The sequence below is a fragment of the Sesamum indicum genome, linkage group LG10 (assembly GCF_000512975.1).
Source record: "Sesamum indicum cultivar Zhongzhi No. 13 linkage group LG10, S_indicum_v1.0, whole genome shotgun sequence".
Classification (NCBI taxonomy): domain Eukaryota; kingdom Viridiplantae; phylum Streptophyta; class Magnoliopsida; order Lamiales; family Pedaliaceae; genus Sesamum; species Sesamum indicum.
In genome coordinates, this window is record NC_026154.1 from 11,391,211 (window position 1) to 11,407,620 (window position 16,410).

The 16,410-nt window shown below is 33.6% G+C and overlaps 1 protein-coding gene across 1 annotated transcript; it reads right to left on the bottom strand.

Moving 5' to 3' along the window:
* On the bottom strand, window positions 1–13,282 carry LOC105172343 (U11/U12 small nuclear ribonucleoprotein 35 kDa protein). Its single transcript, XM_011093726.2, has 8 exons — window positions 13,012–13,282; window positions 12,817–12,914; window positions 12,626–12,677; window positions 10,480–10,550; window positions 6,651–6,741; window positions 6,507–6,582; window positions 1,339–1,417; window positions 1–534 (listed from the first exon to the last, which is right to left on the bottom strand). Exons 1-8 carry the CDS (start codon window positions 13,163–13,165, stop codon window positions 217–219), a joined length of 939 nt encoding a protein of 312 aa, XP_011092028.1. The 5' UTR covers window positions 13,166–13,282; the 3' UTR covers window positions 1–216.

Sequence of the window (16,410 nt, forward strand, 5' to 3'; positions counted from 1 at the left end):
CTAACGTTTACAGCCAGCCGCTAGAAGGTATTTGCAAGGATTATTATTTGATTTCCAAACTATATTATAGTTTGCAACAATGTATAAACTAAGAGATGCTGCGGTTCTAACCTGTTAATCTTGGATAAGAAACAGCTGACTAATGTAACAAGAAGAACAGATTAAGGATGTATCGAACTCTGATTTTGAAGGGAAATGGGAAGATACAGCTCCTACCTAGTCATCATTAAAGTCATCGCCAGGAGTCCACCTATCATGTCGATGCAAATCTTTGTGATACCTATAAGCTCGTTCGTCTCTGTCGTGACTCCTTTCCCGCGATGATGACGGCTTCTTTTCGTGCCTGTAAGAATGTCTACCTTGTTTATGCTGCTTTTGATGACGGTCTTCGTTGTACGTAGACCTACCTCCACCATAAGAGCGATCTGGACTTGATGACTTCTCATGCCGATGAGAAGACACACCCCGTTTCTCTTGCTCATCAGAGTCTCCAGTTTCAGAACTACTTCTCTTCCTTCTTGGTGGGGATGGGATCTAATTCAAGTATTGAAGATGGTTTCTAATTTCGTTAGGCAAGAACAATAATAGATTCGAAGTGGATAAAAAAAGTGAACGTAAAAGTGAATGTATAAAAAAAATGTTGTGTCTGGTTGGGAAGAATAGTTAGAGGGGAAGTAAAACTGAATGTATATGAAAACCCTCCGGGGTCCAATTTTGTTTCCGACTAGAAGTATAAGACCAAAAGGATAAAAATGTACATATTTTATTTTTATTTACCCCATTATCCATATATATAATTTCCCTCCAATTCTTTTTTCTTTCTCATTGATAATACCAATACATAATTTTTTATAATATATGCACAATACTCATTTTAATGAATATTTGTAAAAAAAAAATATTTATGTTCTTGTTTAATAAGATTTGTAAACTTTTTATACAATAAAAAAATTATTATAGTATAATATTAACTTGTCTATTTTCTAATATAAAATAAAGAGAAAGGGTCGATCAATAAAATTACAAAATTTACTTTTTTCTTTTTAATCTATTTTTCTCATACCAAACATGTGGAAGTAGAGGCTCCTTCCAGTCATGCCAAACAATTTGAAGAAAAATTATTATTTTTTCCCTCCCCTTACCTTTTAACTTCCCCTCCCCCTTTCATTTCCCATTTCCTCTAACTTGAACTAAACAAACCCTTAGTTTTCAATTGACTCCTTAGTAGAAGAAGCCAATTTACACACAGCTACTCTAAGGGCAGCATGTCAGATCTTCAAGTGGCACTATGAGCTTTCCTTAATTATGCAACAAGCTTATTATTTGAAATATGCTTACCTGAAAGCGCGACATGTACCTTCCTTCAGGAGGAGCTGGTATTCCAAGCCTCTTTAAATCATCCAGTGGTATTTGCCTCCTGTTTTCTCAATAAAAAAGTATATAAGTCGAGAATACATATTCTACATCAGCTGCGAACTCCCAAATTAAATCTTCAATGTACGCAGTACGAAAGAGACTATGCAGAAGATATCTTCTCTAGAGAAACAGAATCTTAATCTCGAGGCCAGCTTTTAACAAGTTCATAAAAGAACAAACAAGAGTCTGTTTGTTCAACCCCCTTCCCACAACCCTTTCAGAAGGTAGTAGCTAATCCATTTTCCTGCAGAATCTCACATGAACTAACTGTTGCCCAACTGGCCAACAGATGAATAGCTAGCATTAATAGGTTTTAATATGTTTCGTGTTTTGTACCAAAGAAATTAGAATGTGAAATAGTAATGCAATGCATATGCAGAATCTATACTTCCAAACCCCCGGACATTGTGACGAACTGCTGCAATTGCTCTAAATTATTGATTAACTGAAAACAACCCCTCATTAGGAAATAAACAGATTACTAGAAATGGCACAAAACATTTATTGACTCTCTCTCTCTCTCTCTCTCTCTATATATATATATATATATATAACTTTTCACAATTTACTTAGTAATTATGGCTGAAAACAGCTTTGGCCTCTCCTTGTGTAGAAAGCCAATGATGTAATTTTACCTCAAACCTTGTATCTTCTGTTTCTTGAAAGCAATTTTGGTTAAATCATCTAGAAAATAATATTTGTAGACTTTTAGCCTGATTCAAGGTCTGCCAATAAATTATGAACTTGCTAATATTGGGGAACCATCTCTAAACATTTTCCTTGATCATTTTGATATCTATTTTGGCAGGGAAATCTGAATATTATGCTCCATGTCAGTAAGTAAATGTGTGCACCCCAGAATGTGGAGTCCAAATAACAAGGTTGGTTGCTGAATTCTCTCCTTTTTGTTCCATCCATCATTACGTGACAATATTTACTAAAATCTTTAATTCAAATTTTCCTTTCATCCTTTTCTATGCAAAGAAAACAGAAAAAGTCCATACTAGTAAGAAAATAAGAAATTTTAGTTGAAAAAACAAGAGTTCTTCAAACAGCAAAAGCCTTTCAACAGTGAAAGACATAACATTGAGGAGCAGTATGCAAGCCCCAAATTCATCACTGCTAATGAGGCCATCAACCTATAGGATCCAATAAACTAAATAACGTGAAGGTTGGATATATTTCCTGCAAACCATAAATCATTCTGCGTGCAAGTTTTATGGTCTCAAGTTTCTCAATCAGTATTTCATCTCTGCTTTTCAATTCCAATGTCAATCTCAAAAGACTTAATCGAATTTCAATCACTTCAAAGCAATTTCTCTACTTTACTCAAATAATGCAATAGTTTCGCTTCTATCAACCCCTCATATCAATTATATCCTTTTCATATAATAATAAATTACAAAATCAAGTAATTTTGTGATTAGTTTTTATGATAATAGTTGTTAATTATTTATATAATTTAATTGAAATAGAATTCTAATAAAAATAAATTAAATAAAAAGTTACATTCATAATAAGGAGTTTTATTCATAATAAATAACTAAGTAAATAAAATAAAAAATCTTAATATACTAATCAGTATATTATAAAATGAGAATGACTCGCTATATTCTATATTTCTTCATTTTTTTTGTGATGTCAATTTTATCATTTTTATATAATAATAGATTATAAATTTAAGTAATTTTACAATTAGTTTTTATAACAATTATTAATTATTTACATAGTTTAATTGAGATAGAATTCTAATAAAAAGAATTACAATAAAAAGTTCTATTCATAATAAATAACTAATTAAATAAAATTAAAAATCTTAATATACTAATCAGTATATTATAAAATGAGAATGACTCGCTATATTCTATATTTCTTCATTTTTTTTGTGATGTCAATTTTATCATTTTTATATAATAATAGATTATAAATTTAAGTAATTTTACAATTAGTTTTTATAACAATTATTAATTATTTACATAGTTTAATTGAGATAGAATTCTAATAAAAAGAATTACAATAAAAAGTTCTATTCATAATAAATAACTAATTAAATAAAATTAAAAATCTTAATATACGAATCTATGTCTCTGTCTATGTATACTATAAAAGTGTGAATGATTCGTCATGTTTTATGTTTTTTCCCTTTTTTTTTTTTTGTGATACCAATTATATCATTTTCATATAGATTATAAATTTAAGTAATTTTGTAACTAATTATATAATAATAGTTGTTAATTTTATATAGTTTAATTGAAATAGAATTCTAATAAAAAATAAATTATAATAAAGAGTTCTATTCGTAATAAGGAGCTTTATTCGTAGTATATAACTAATTACATAAAATTAAAAATCTTAATATGCTAACTAGGAAAAATATATAGGCTTATATAATTCGGAGAAGATACAACTTAGAAACTTGAACAATCATCTCATCAAAAGAAAGGGAAGCAATCTGTGGGATAATTTCCCTTTGACTATAAATAAACAAACTTATGTTAGGAAAAACGAACTTAAATCAATTATTCATAAGTGATTTTATTAATTATTTTTATAATATAATTACAAAATTACAATAATGTTCTTCAAAATTTATATGAATTAAACAAGTCTATATTTATGGAATGTTTAACATACTGGCTACTTGGTCTCTGACTTAAGAAAATTAAGTGATAGTCCGTACAAGAGTAAAAGATAAAAAGAAAATCAAAAACTAGTTATTTATTTCTTTTTTTTCCTGATTGCACACCGAGGAAAAAAAGAAAATCTCATTTCATACGTGAAGCAAATTTAAAATTTAAATAATAATTTTATTATAAATATAGGGATGTAAAAGATAAAGTAAACTAATGTTGGTTGTATATATTTATATAAGTAATTTAAACCAATGTTGGTTGTATATATTATATATAAGTAATTTAAACCAATGTTGGTTGTGTATATATTATATAAGTAATTTAAACCTACCATTTAATTAGATGTTATAATCATGTATAATATTAAATGAAACTAGGATTCTAACAAAATCGTTTATATGAATATTATACTATATAACTATATTTGTTATAATTATTTATGAATTATTATATATATTATAAATCATATTTTCATATTAGTGGTATATGTATAATATAAAAGTACGAGTAATTTTTTGATGTTTTTAGTTTCTTAACTTTTTGGTAAAATACATCGACACTCCTGAGGTTAGATCTAGTTACACAAACGTACCTATCTTTTATAAAATTAAAAGTGCAACCCTCAAGGGAGTGTTAGTGCAATGTATCCAAGGAATTTGTATGTAAAGTTTTTCCATTAAATAGGAGGTATACTTGTAATTACAACTACAACCTGGAGGGATGTATTTGTAATTTTGCAAAAAATAGAAGTCATTTGTGTAATTACGCTAACTTTTTATAATGACTAAAATAATCTCATTCTGCATAATAAAATTAATGCATAATTAATGGAGCAAGACCGTTAATTTGGCTACTGCATATATAGCATTGAAGTATTTGGTCTATATATTTAAATTCTACTAAATAAATTTTCTAGCGACGCATAATTTAATTTCAATATCATTAAATTCTTAATTGATCTCTAAAATTAAATTAAATTAGTTAAAATTAATTTATAACACTAGAAAAGCACCAAGTAAAAAATAAAATAAAACCAATACATTTATTCTACATTGTAAAGTATATGATGCATATACTTTTAAATTTTGTATGCATTACTTCTCTCTCTCTATATATATAAGAAATCAATTACTATATATTTTTTATTTATCAGTATTAGTCATTATATATCCTACACATATACATATATGCGTGTGTGTGTGTGTCTTTTTCCAATATTTGTTGCGTTTGCATATATTGCATATAAAAGAAATATATTTTTATAATATAAAAAAATAAATAAAGTGGAGAAAAAAAAATTTTATTTTTAAATGTATGTTTTTGCTTTGTAAAAATAATACTTTTTTGTAAAATTAATATTTTGTATTTATAAAGTATAGATTAAATTTTAGTTAATATATATTCACTTATAAATTTATTATTATATTATAACAATTTTATTGAGATAATATGAATCACGTGCAACTAGGAGTGCAAACGAGCCAAACTCGGCCAAGAATATGAGCTCGAGCTCCCTTACTCTCGAGCTCAAGCACATTGTTTGGTGCTCAAGCACTATGAAATTATAATAATTTATTCACAAAAAATTTATCAAAATGTACTAAAATGTTGATTAAGCTTCGTCCTTAGATAATATAAACTAAAATACCATATTTTAATATCATCTAAAACTAAAATATGAATATGGACTAATAATTCTAATTTATGGTGAATTTTTAAAAGATAAGCTCGCGAGCCGGCTTGCAAGCTCAATATAAAGTATATAGCTCAAGCTAGAATGTGTGCTGGCTTGGCTCATATATAAAAATGTATGAGTAACTTGTCTGCAATTAAGTCAAATAAAGAGGAAGGTCATCGTGTTATCAAATCAATATGGTATTTGATCCCTAGATTTTAAATATCCTAGTTCTGAGGAATCACTTCTCTTCCCAAAATTAGGTTAAAAACAATTTAAAACAGAGATATACAAGCAATCAGATTCCTGATCTGGATGGCATATAATGCCAAGAAATGGGGCTTATTGGGAGCTTGGACGTAAGCAATCTGTTACATCCTGCTCATTAAGAATCAAGAAGTAGACATGCAGAACAGTATATAAATACTATGAAAATAAAAGATAAAAAGAAGTAGATACGTAGAAAGTGCCATGGACCCTTCATGGATAACTTTATTTTCCTAGCCAGCCTGTCTTTCCGCTGCCTAAGAATTCCTAATGGAGATTTGGAAAAGAAGTGCAAACACTTCTTTTGAGATCTGATCCCTCAGAAATTTTCCCCCTCCCATGACTTCTCCAGAAAAAAATTGGCAACAATTCATGTGTCATTGAGTACAATTACTTTCCAAACTATTCATCTTAACCCATTCTTGACAAATAACCATGTGTAGTGTTCTAAAACATCAGAGTTCAACAAATAGCACATTAAAGCATATATATCAAACAAAGAAAAGGTGACATACAGTGGAGCTCGAAATGGTCTTTCTCTTCCTCCAAATCGAAGTTGTCCTGATTCTTTCTTGCCACCAAGACCACCTCCTGTGAAACATAATAATGTTGAGCTCTGTGGAGTAACAAAACATCATCAAACAAAGAGTTTAGGCTACCTAGTCTTCTTGGAATCCAACCAGGCATCAAATGCTGTCTGTTGTAATCGACTATGATCTCAGAATCATCAATAAAAGTATGGTGAGCGTCCTATAAATAAGCATAATACAATAAGCATCAATAAAGTATCAAAGGCGGATTGACAGATAACAGATTATAGTGACCTTAATTGCATGAGAATTAAGAATCCACATTGCACATAATTACTTCAAGTAAAAGAGGCATACTGAAACCTAGATCAGTCATAGAATTGCTCATCTTAAATGCTAGATGTCTCAGTTATTTTGGGGTAACAGTAAGCACATGTTGGAAATTGGAACAGAGAATAGAATTAGAGAAGGGCTACTTGGCCAATATCGCCTGTCCTAATGGAATGGTCCTATTTACTTATTGGGATGTCTACAAATAATTTCACCTCTTCAGAAAAGTACTGTCTCTTAAGATGATGTGACTACACCAATTCCCCACTCACTACTAATCTTGAGCCTAAAGCGCAGAGATGCCAACGCTTTGTTTGGATCCAATTCTGGGTTATCCCCGTGACAGCCTATAACACTTCCAACGTTTGCGTATGTCTCCCAAAGACAGTTCCAGGCCCTTTTTTACTGTTCATTTTTGTCTTAAATCACTGTTCAATTTTATTTGGCTGATCTTTGGAGTTGTGTCAATAGGTTTTGGACATTCTTCCTACCCGACACACCAGCGCTGTCAGCTTTCATGAGGGTATTTTCTACTTCTTCCCCGTATACTTCCTCGCCATGGCTTCACCTCTGGTTAAATCACCCTCAACCCCCATTTTCTCCCAAATAGATTACTATTGGTGGCATATTGTCCCATGACCAGGAATGTATTCCAGGTTATCTCAAACTTCTTGAACAATATTTCTATATGGGGTTTGTTTCTACCTTTTCAAAATCCCTTCCAATTGTATATAAAGAGAAGCAGTAGTGTGTATTTTTTTTGTTTAATTTCGACCCTTTCGACTTTAAATGATTGCAGAACAAGCTAGAGAGCAGTAAATCAATTTTCAGAAGATTGTATGCTGAGAAAATGCAGTTCCTGAAGAAACTTTTGAGATTTCTCACTTATATGTTAATTCAATGCTCAATCTAGTTTGTCATAACTGCATCCAACAATATATAATATACATCTCCAAGCCTTCGAAGTGGACATGACCACTTGACAACCTCAGCAAGTCATGATGATGAAACTACACTATATTTTACGAATCAAGCATTTAAAGGTGTGACTCTTTCATATTGTTCTGTTATTTTATTCTTTGTTCGGATGAATTTCCCTAACTGTTATCTGATAACCAGTTATGCCTAACATATTTGAGCATCCTAATATCATATCACTACGTTTGTGAAAGATTAAAAGTTACAAAGTTAAAGACAAATTATCAAATTGCAAAGTTTTTCAACTGGCATATTGAATGGTTAGCTCCATATCTGTACACTAAACCCATATGGACGCCTGAGCAATGTGGTTTTTCTCATTCTTCAGATAAATCCTGGTTTAATAGGAAATTCCCATATAGAAGAGTTTGTAATCTTACCATCCAATTAATCCACAAACCAAACCAAGAACCTGTGCATAAGGTGGATTTTTCACTTTGACAATACCCAAAGGACAATAGTGGATTCCAGTCCCCATACAGGATTTTCAGGTTTGAAAGATCTATAACTTATTTTCTCCACCCAGGCTATCTGAGATAGCATAATGCAAGACCTAAGACTATATTCCCCCCCATCAGAAACTCAACCAAAATAAAAAAGGTGAGACTCTAAAATGTACCACGGACCACCATATAGTTTAGAATGATTAGCATATTCCCCTTGCCATTGCAATTGAACACCAATCCAAAAATATGACAAAGCCAGGATAGGCCATATTGAATTCCTGCAGAGAAAAGCAACTATTTTCGCACCTTGATTCCATGCAACCTTCCAGCGATGCGTGCTTTCCTTGCTCTGATGGTTGATCCCAGATTGATTTAACAAAAACAGCACTTTGGAATTGCCACCTCTCTAACTAATCCTTGATTTTTTAACCATCATTCCTTATAGTCTTACAGAAAGTTCCCAGCCTCTGTTTGAATCAATTATGCTAAAATTTTCTTTAAGTGACCGTCATCTTATAGCCAAAAGAAATGCTGCCTCAGATGATACATTGAATTCCAATTCCTACATTCTGCACTCCTGTTCCTAGAAATGGTTTTCTCGTTACTAGATTTTCCCAATCTGCTTCAATTACTTCCTATTCAGAGTTGGAACAGCAGAATTATTAACTTTTTAGCTATCCCATATCATTTCGCATTAATGTATAAATATTTCTGGTCCAATAAACTTTCTGTCAAGACATGTTTAAGAGAATCAACACACTGCGAACTTGAGTTCACACTTTCAGACTCAAGATGGAACAATGTCGAAGATATTTTAATTGCAAAGAAATTTCAAACACTATTCTATGTTGTACTGGAGTCATAATATATAACAATAGTTGTTAATTTTATAGTTTTATCACATCCTTGGTAATTCCTACATACTCACATTAAGTACAAGAAGATGATATTAGGCATACCCATCATGTTGAACTTATTCAATTACATGTAAAATTTCTACATTTTATATATAATGTAAATCATATTAATTGTGTTATGTTTTTATGTTTGGTCAATCTACTTTGAAGAACCCCAAGCAAAACCAAAAAAGTATATTAATAAATAGCGGGCCCTGAACAATTTCATTATCTTCCTCTCTCCAGCAATGTTTGCTTAAACGTGAGGTTTTCTAAAGTTCAGGGTCCTCATTTCTTTTTCTGATAGGACATATTATACCAGAAAGTGATATATATCTTGCATTCTTCATCCGGTACATTATTTTCTATTTTTTATGAAGATTGTGATAACTCGTAGAGTGTTGTTAGAGATATTAAACATTATATAATTTTCTTCACAAATTTAAACTTTTAGATGAGGTGATTATTTCAAACTAACATACAACATAAGAGCATGAGTAATGCACAATATCAGTGTGAAAATACAACATAAAAGCACGAGTAATTCACAATTTTTGGTGTCAAAATACAACATAAGAGAATGAGTAATGCACAATATCGGTGTTTCTCCATACCATGCAGGGAACACTAGTTAACTCTGAGTAACACTCGGTATATAGTTTTCTTCTTCAGTATATAATGCATCGCTTTCAAATCCCAAATCCATCGCAGATGTGCTAAACATTGCATCACATTCAAAACTAGGAAATTGTATATTCTTTTGCAACAACAAAACAAAGCTTCACTTCCTATTTGTTCATTGAAGTATTTTGAAGCAGTAAGCCTTCTTTTACACATACATCTTATTTGAATACAATATATATATATATACATATATCCTTACGGAAACATCATCAGAGCAATAACCATTATATTTCTTTTACTCGTTCATTTGCTTTAACAGAATCTAATAGATTCTCCCTAACCTGACTTCTTTTCTCTGGGCTAGTGTAAGATTAAAGGACTACTGAAACTATGACAAATAAATAAATAAGAAAGATGAGCGTCGGTCGGCAGGAAAACCTTCTACGATACTAGTTCACGATTGGAGATCTATGCCTCTAGAATCTTGTCACAATCACAAAACAATTATTGAAAAGAACCCTATCTTATTAGGATTTTTATTTCAATCACAGGGAGGGACAATTTCTTGGAAACAGAAAATAAATACCAAAAAGTAGCACAGCAACAAAAGGAACAAAACAAATAATACAAAGAAAATGCAGATAAATGTCGAAGGTCAAGCTAATAATCTTTGCCACGTATCACCTTGTAGGCTCGGCGCATCTCTTTCTCTGTTTCAAACTCCACAAAGCCATAACCACGTGAGGCACCTGTAACTGCACAAAAATAATTCTAATTTGGAATTGTTTCAAGCAGGGAAAAGGAAGACCAATGTACCAACTCCTTGACTTAGAACAAGTCTCAAGACAAAAGCAAGATCTTGATATCCTTATGCTTTCCTTGTGAGTTATGCCCATACAATCTTGTAGCTCAAAAGTAAAGTAGGGTCTTATAGGATTCGGAACCCTAGAAATGAGCCAACAAACAATTAGCCTTGAGTAGCCCAATTCCAATATCAGAAATCATTTCTATAAAGTTTGGGGGAGGTGGGGCAAAAAAGATATTACCTAAGATATTTGATGAAGGGTAACAAAATTTAATTATTGAAATTTTACAGAGAAGTCCATCAAACTACAGAAGCATTGCACACATCCTTCCCAAATATATAAACATAACAAAATACCTAGGAGCAAAATGATCATTTGATAAGCAGATAACTTAATCATTTTATCTAAAAGTCTATTTATGACTTCCGTCTAGATTTTCAGCAGATTTTTCAGTAGAGAAAACATAGATGGAGGGGTTTGTATTTGTGGGAAAGGGAAGGAAGAGTTGGTAAATTATTAAGTTGATTATTTTAGAGAGGGTTAAGTATAATTAAAATCCAAATTATAAATCATATAAGTCTGTGAACAATCAAAAGCATAAACCACTAAAGGCGATAAGCCAAATATGTGTTTAATGTTCTGATATGATTTCCCAGACTTATCGATTAAGGACAGAAAGGTTGTTATCAGTAAGGATTCGCTTCTTCTCCCTTTCTTTTAGAAACGATGAATCAATGTTGGCACAGAATGTAAAATGATGGCAAAAATTCCTTAATGAACCACTTAGTCAATATTATAGAGATTAATATTATTGCAATGCAATTGTTTTTATGTTTAATTGGAATATTCAAGGTGAATCTGATCAATGCCATAGTCATACTGTAGGATGAGAGGTTTCCCATATGTAGGACTTACCGCGGAAAAAGTTACATTGTTGCATAGTGTTATCATACCTGTCTAATTCAATGTTTTTCTCTCATTCATTGGGATAGGGCACAAATAAAACCTAGATCTCCCTTTTGCGCTCTATGCTCTAGCCTCAACACTGAGCACATTAGGGATCCTCCACATCACATTAATTTTTCTTCGCTAATTTTCATCTATATTTGTTTTTTGCTCCTATTATCTCCTGGAGTTATATAAATGGGACATGTAAGCAGCCATGGAAGTAGGATCTGTACAAAGTGTTTGGACAAGAAACTGGCAATTCAACTGGGAAATTGTCGGTTGGAATAGCTTTGTGGAAATCCTTTGACAATATTCTGTCAGTTATCATTAAAACTTATATCATTTACAATGGCAATAGATGATCAGAGTCCCCACTAGATCACCAGTTTGCCATGTTACCTGCTTTTCTTAATAGTTTTAACATGAAGTGACTAAGTTTTTGCTAGATATTGTTCGTACACATATTCTGTTTGTTTCCAGGCCTCTATTGAGTTGCCAACAGAGTTCAAAAAGGTCAAATCTTTGATGATTTCATCATCTTTACTTGTGTAGCGAAAACTTTTCGATAGGTATCCTACTTGACTGGCGATAATTATGGAATTTCAAGCAGATTGCAGAATGCTACAGTTCATGTTCAAACATGAACGACCCACGGTCCAATTGAAATCTCACATTGCTAGTAGAAGGGGCTAGTGAACCAATCATAGTGAAGGGGATAAATTTCCTGCTTCCTCCTCTATCAATAGGAGTGGGACTTATAAAATTTTACAGGACTGCACCTCCATTGGCCCCTGATGCAAAATTGCCATAAAGAAAAGAGCCTTTGAGTATGCTTTTTATGAAGACTAATGTACATTTTAGTAGGTTGGAGTTTAAATTCACACACTGAAATTAACATATGCAGCACCATTTTATAAATTCACACTAATGACAATGTAATATGCCAAAGGACAAACAATTTTGGCCAACTGCAAGCAATCCCAACATGATTTGAACCTTCACTCAGTGATTTGCTTGCTCTTTCCAAGTAAAAAAATCAACGAAAAATAATACCCTTGCTGAAGAGAGTAAGTTACCTATGTGTCTGACCAACCGCAAGTTCTTAACCCTCCCATATTCGCTCATAGCCTGAGAAAAGATTAAAAAAATAAAAAAACAGGCAGATTGCAGAATCTCAATAACATAACATTCCATTTCATTTCTAGCCCCAAAGCAACAGATACGCATACAGCTAAAAACAAACAAACAACATATCATATGTGAATACCTTACGGAGAGTGTCTTCGGTGGTGAGATGAGAGAGGCGACCGACAAAGAGAGTACAATAAGGGTCGCCAATAACTTTCGGGTCGCCAAAGGGATCATCTGCAAAATCGAGCAACAAATTTTCAATTCCACGCTACACCCGTAATCATCATTGAGCCATAAACAGCAACCGTAGCAGCAAAGTAGGAGTAGTTACAGAGGGAAGCATTGGAACAAAGAAGAGCTCTATAGACGGCGTTGTCATGGGGGAGAATATCGGTTCCGTCGATGCTTCCCGCTTGGATCGGATGGTAAGTCTCGGCATAGAACACTGAATTTATACTGTTGCTGCTGCTACCGCCACGGCTCATTTTCTCAAACCCTGGAGCTCACATTCTACCGCCAAATGCTCAACTGGATGCGAGTGTCGGAGAGTTTCAAATCTGGATTCATTTTTGGAATGTTTATTTTAGTTTTGTTTGGGGATACACGCACAAAAACGTTGATAAATAAGTATATTTGAGTTTGTTTGATTTATTTCTCAAGATAATTTAAAATAATATAAAATAGATGTTGTATGTTTAATTTTATTTTTATAAGATAAAAATTTACTTTATGTTGTTATTTTTTTATATGTATTTATATTTTTGTTTATATATTATTTTGTTTGTAGGTAGGTTGAATTGTATATATATTATTATAATTATATAGTCTAAGAAAATATTTGTAGATTTTTTCTTATTTTTTATATAGTACTTATATATTATAATTTTATGTACATTGTTGTGACACATTATGCCAAATTGTGGGATGAATGTGTATAAGGTGTAAGAGGAACGGTTCTGTCTCGTCTTCAATTATGGAGAAGATCTTCAAAGAACTATGCAGATATCACCATGGTTGTTTGATTAAAAATTTGTTACTGTTGCAAAGAGTGGGTCAAGAGGAGGACCCAACAGGGCTGAGTTTGGATTGGTGTCCCTTTTTTCATGGGTCTCCATGATCTTTGGAACGGACAGAGAGTGTTGAAGACTATTCGATATGTGGGTAAGAGTTTGGGTTCCTAGTGGGATATGATGCTATTGAGGGTGATGTCTCCTAGTTTGGCATTGGTCCTAGCAAGATGGGAAATTAGGTCATATTAGCCAATTTTGTTAAGTTCAATTTCATGATGGATTTGTTGACTCTTATTTAAATTCCCTATGTGGATCGTGGTTGCATGCGAGTGGACCAATGCAGAAACTAGGAGGGTAGACTAATGTTGTTCGATCCACTTATGTTTGGAAGCTATCAGTGGCGGGTTCATTTAGGGGGATATCTTGATTCCCACAACCTACGAGATAGTGACGATTTCAGGGGACTTTAGTGTGTTTGGGAACATCGGGACTACGGTGCTATGAAGGGGAAAGGTGGGAGGAGGGCTTGGAAAGGATTTGGGAAAGGTGGGAGTGAGAAGGGGAAAACAGATATGGCAGTTGGAGGTCGTGATAACAGTTGTACTAGAAATATGGTAGGTGAGGATAGTGGAAGTCCTGGTGATGATACTTAGGTTGGGTCAATGGATGGGGGTTTTTCTTGTGAAGTTGTGGCCACTTGTCCTCTACCCAGTTTTCTTTCTTTTGGCTTCGTCCCTTCTGGGCCCCCAACTTTTCAGATTGAATTTTCTTCCTTCATTATCCCAAAACCAAGAGGCTTCCTCCTAAAATCATAGATATACCCATGCAGCTTATAAGTATATGATAAGCTTTGTCGAGGGTCAAGTCAAGTTCCACACTTTATTTCTAATTCATCTGATCGCTCCCATGTCATGATATTCAAGGCAAAAATCAAACTAGCTTAAACCCCATATCCGATAACATCTCCCAATGTCGGATCTCGCTTCAATGTCGACTTGTGCACGTTTTTCATCTCATGTTTTGAATGCAGCAATTGATGCAGTGTTGCTAGGACTAATGGAGGTCCTCTTACGCTAAGTGAGGGTGGTATTTTAACTTGTCGAGGCTTAAGTAGACTAATGGGGAAGGGCTACTGGGGTCGTGGATGAGGAAGCTTGAGTCGTTAGGCTTCGCGCCAGCTAGAGAATATAAAGTTGCCTACTTCTCTTATGGGGGGGCATGGTGGAGATGCCGATGAAGGAGCAACATGGGGGTTCTAAGGTGGATGTTCCACTTCTATTTTCGGCGAAGTCCTTCTCGAGGCCCAACCATCTGCAATAAGATGCATTGCTTGGAACTATCATGGGATTTGGGGTCACTATACAACTTGGCATCTTTGTGAGCTTATTTAGTCTCATGGCCGCAAATTTTATCGTATCTACAAACTAAAAACACAATGATGGTATCTTATTCTCTATTAATTGTACCGACCCAAGGTTACACACCATCCCAGTTTGTAACTAGCTGGCCCATAAGCAGGTAAGAAAGGCCCACAAAGCCCCTTCTTTCGTTTGTACTAAACTGACAGACCCAAGAGCAAGCCTATTATTGGTTTGCCACATAGAGCTAGGTAGACACATCACATAAACTGCCAACACATTGGAACACATCACTCTAAAATATCTCCAGCAAATTCCTAAAGGTTTGGTGGCAAACTTGTTGATAACCAGCAAGTAACTGAATTTCGAAAGACTTGGACAGATTGGATAAGACTCAGTCAAAAGGCCTCAACTCTTTCAAGATAAGTCCAAATCCTTACTATTATTCTCACTTTAATTCAAATTTTTCGTTTATTTTTATTAGTAAACTCTGACTAACTTAAGCACCAAAGTGCTAACCTGTGTTTTATAGGTTAGTCTCCCGTTAATCTTAGGATTTCTTCGAAGATCCTTCAATCTTTGTGGCATGGCTGAAATTTTCAATATGCATCATTGGTGTTGTTTGTGGAAACACTTGAGCTTTGACATGAAAAATGACAAGTTTTGACACAAAGGTGACAATGGATCTTTTGAGGGAAACATTCCCTACCTGCTGCAATAGGTTCAACCATTTTACCTCCAGAGAAAGTTGTAAGGGGATTTAACACCCCCGATCCAGCTTTCGACACAATGGCTATACCCGCTGCCATCAACTTGCTATTAAGTAAGTAGCTCTGGCAATGCATAATGGAGACTGACGATGCAGATCTCTGAAGCTCCCAAACAATAGAGTAACAAACCTCCCAACAAGAGAAGAACGGAACACCGAGTGAGCAAGGAAACAACGAACAAGTTCTTGCTAGTCTCCAGTAGGACTATCATGTACCCACCGAGTCTACCATCCAGTAGGAAATTCCCAATGAAGTCTCGCTCCTGAAGCGTGGTATTCCATTCAATGCGAAGATCATAGCAGATGAGCTCCCTATTCATTTAAAGGTGCCCTCGTGTTGGAATAGGTGACCAAAAGCCAATTACATTGGCGGTTTTGAGAATCATTCAAGCAATCTTTATTTAAGTGATATTATCTCAATAAATATGGTAAGTATTCGTCTTTGGCACATGTATATGTTGTACTTACTAAATTACGTTAAACACTGCCTTGACGTCACAATAGATACCCATAGACTACTTTATATCCCATGCAGTTGGGCTGCACATTAGATGGCGGCTACAAAACCAACTTTTGAGGGTTGGTCTGAAATA

What these genes read in the sequence shown, in the direction of transcription:
- LOC105172343 (XM_011093726.2), bottom strand. Translation starts at nt 13,165, where the DNA reads ATGAGCCGTGGCGGTAGCAGCAGCAACAGTATAAATTCAGTGTTCTAT. An exon ending in CCGAAGACACTCTCCGTAAG is followed by an intron (nt 12,678 to 12,816) that starts GTATTCACATAT and finishes ATCTTTTCTCAG; the next exon opens with GCTATGAGCGAATATGGGAG. An exon ending in AGACCATTTCGAGCTCCACT is followed by an intron (nt 1,418 to 6,506) that starts GTATGTCACCTT and finishes TTGAGAAAACAG; the next exon opens with GAGGCAAATACCACTGGATG.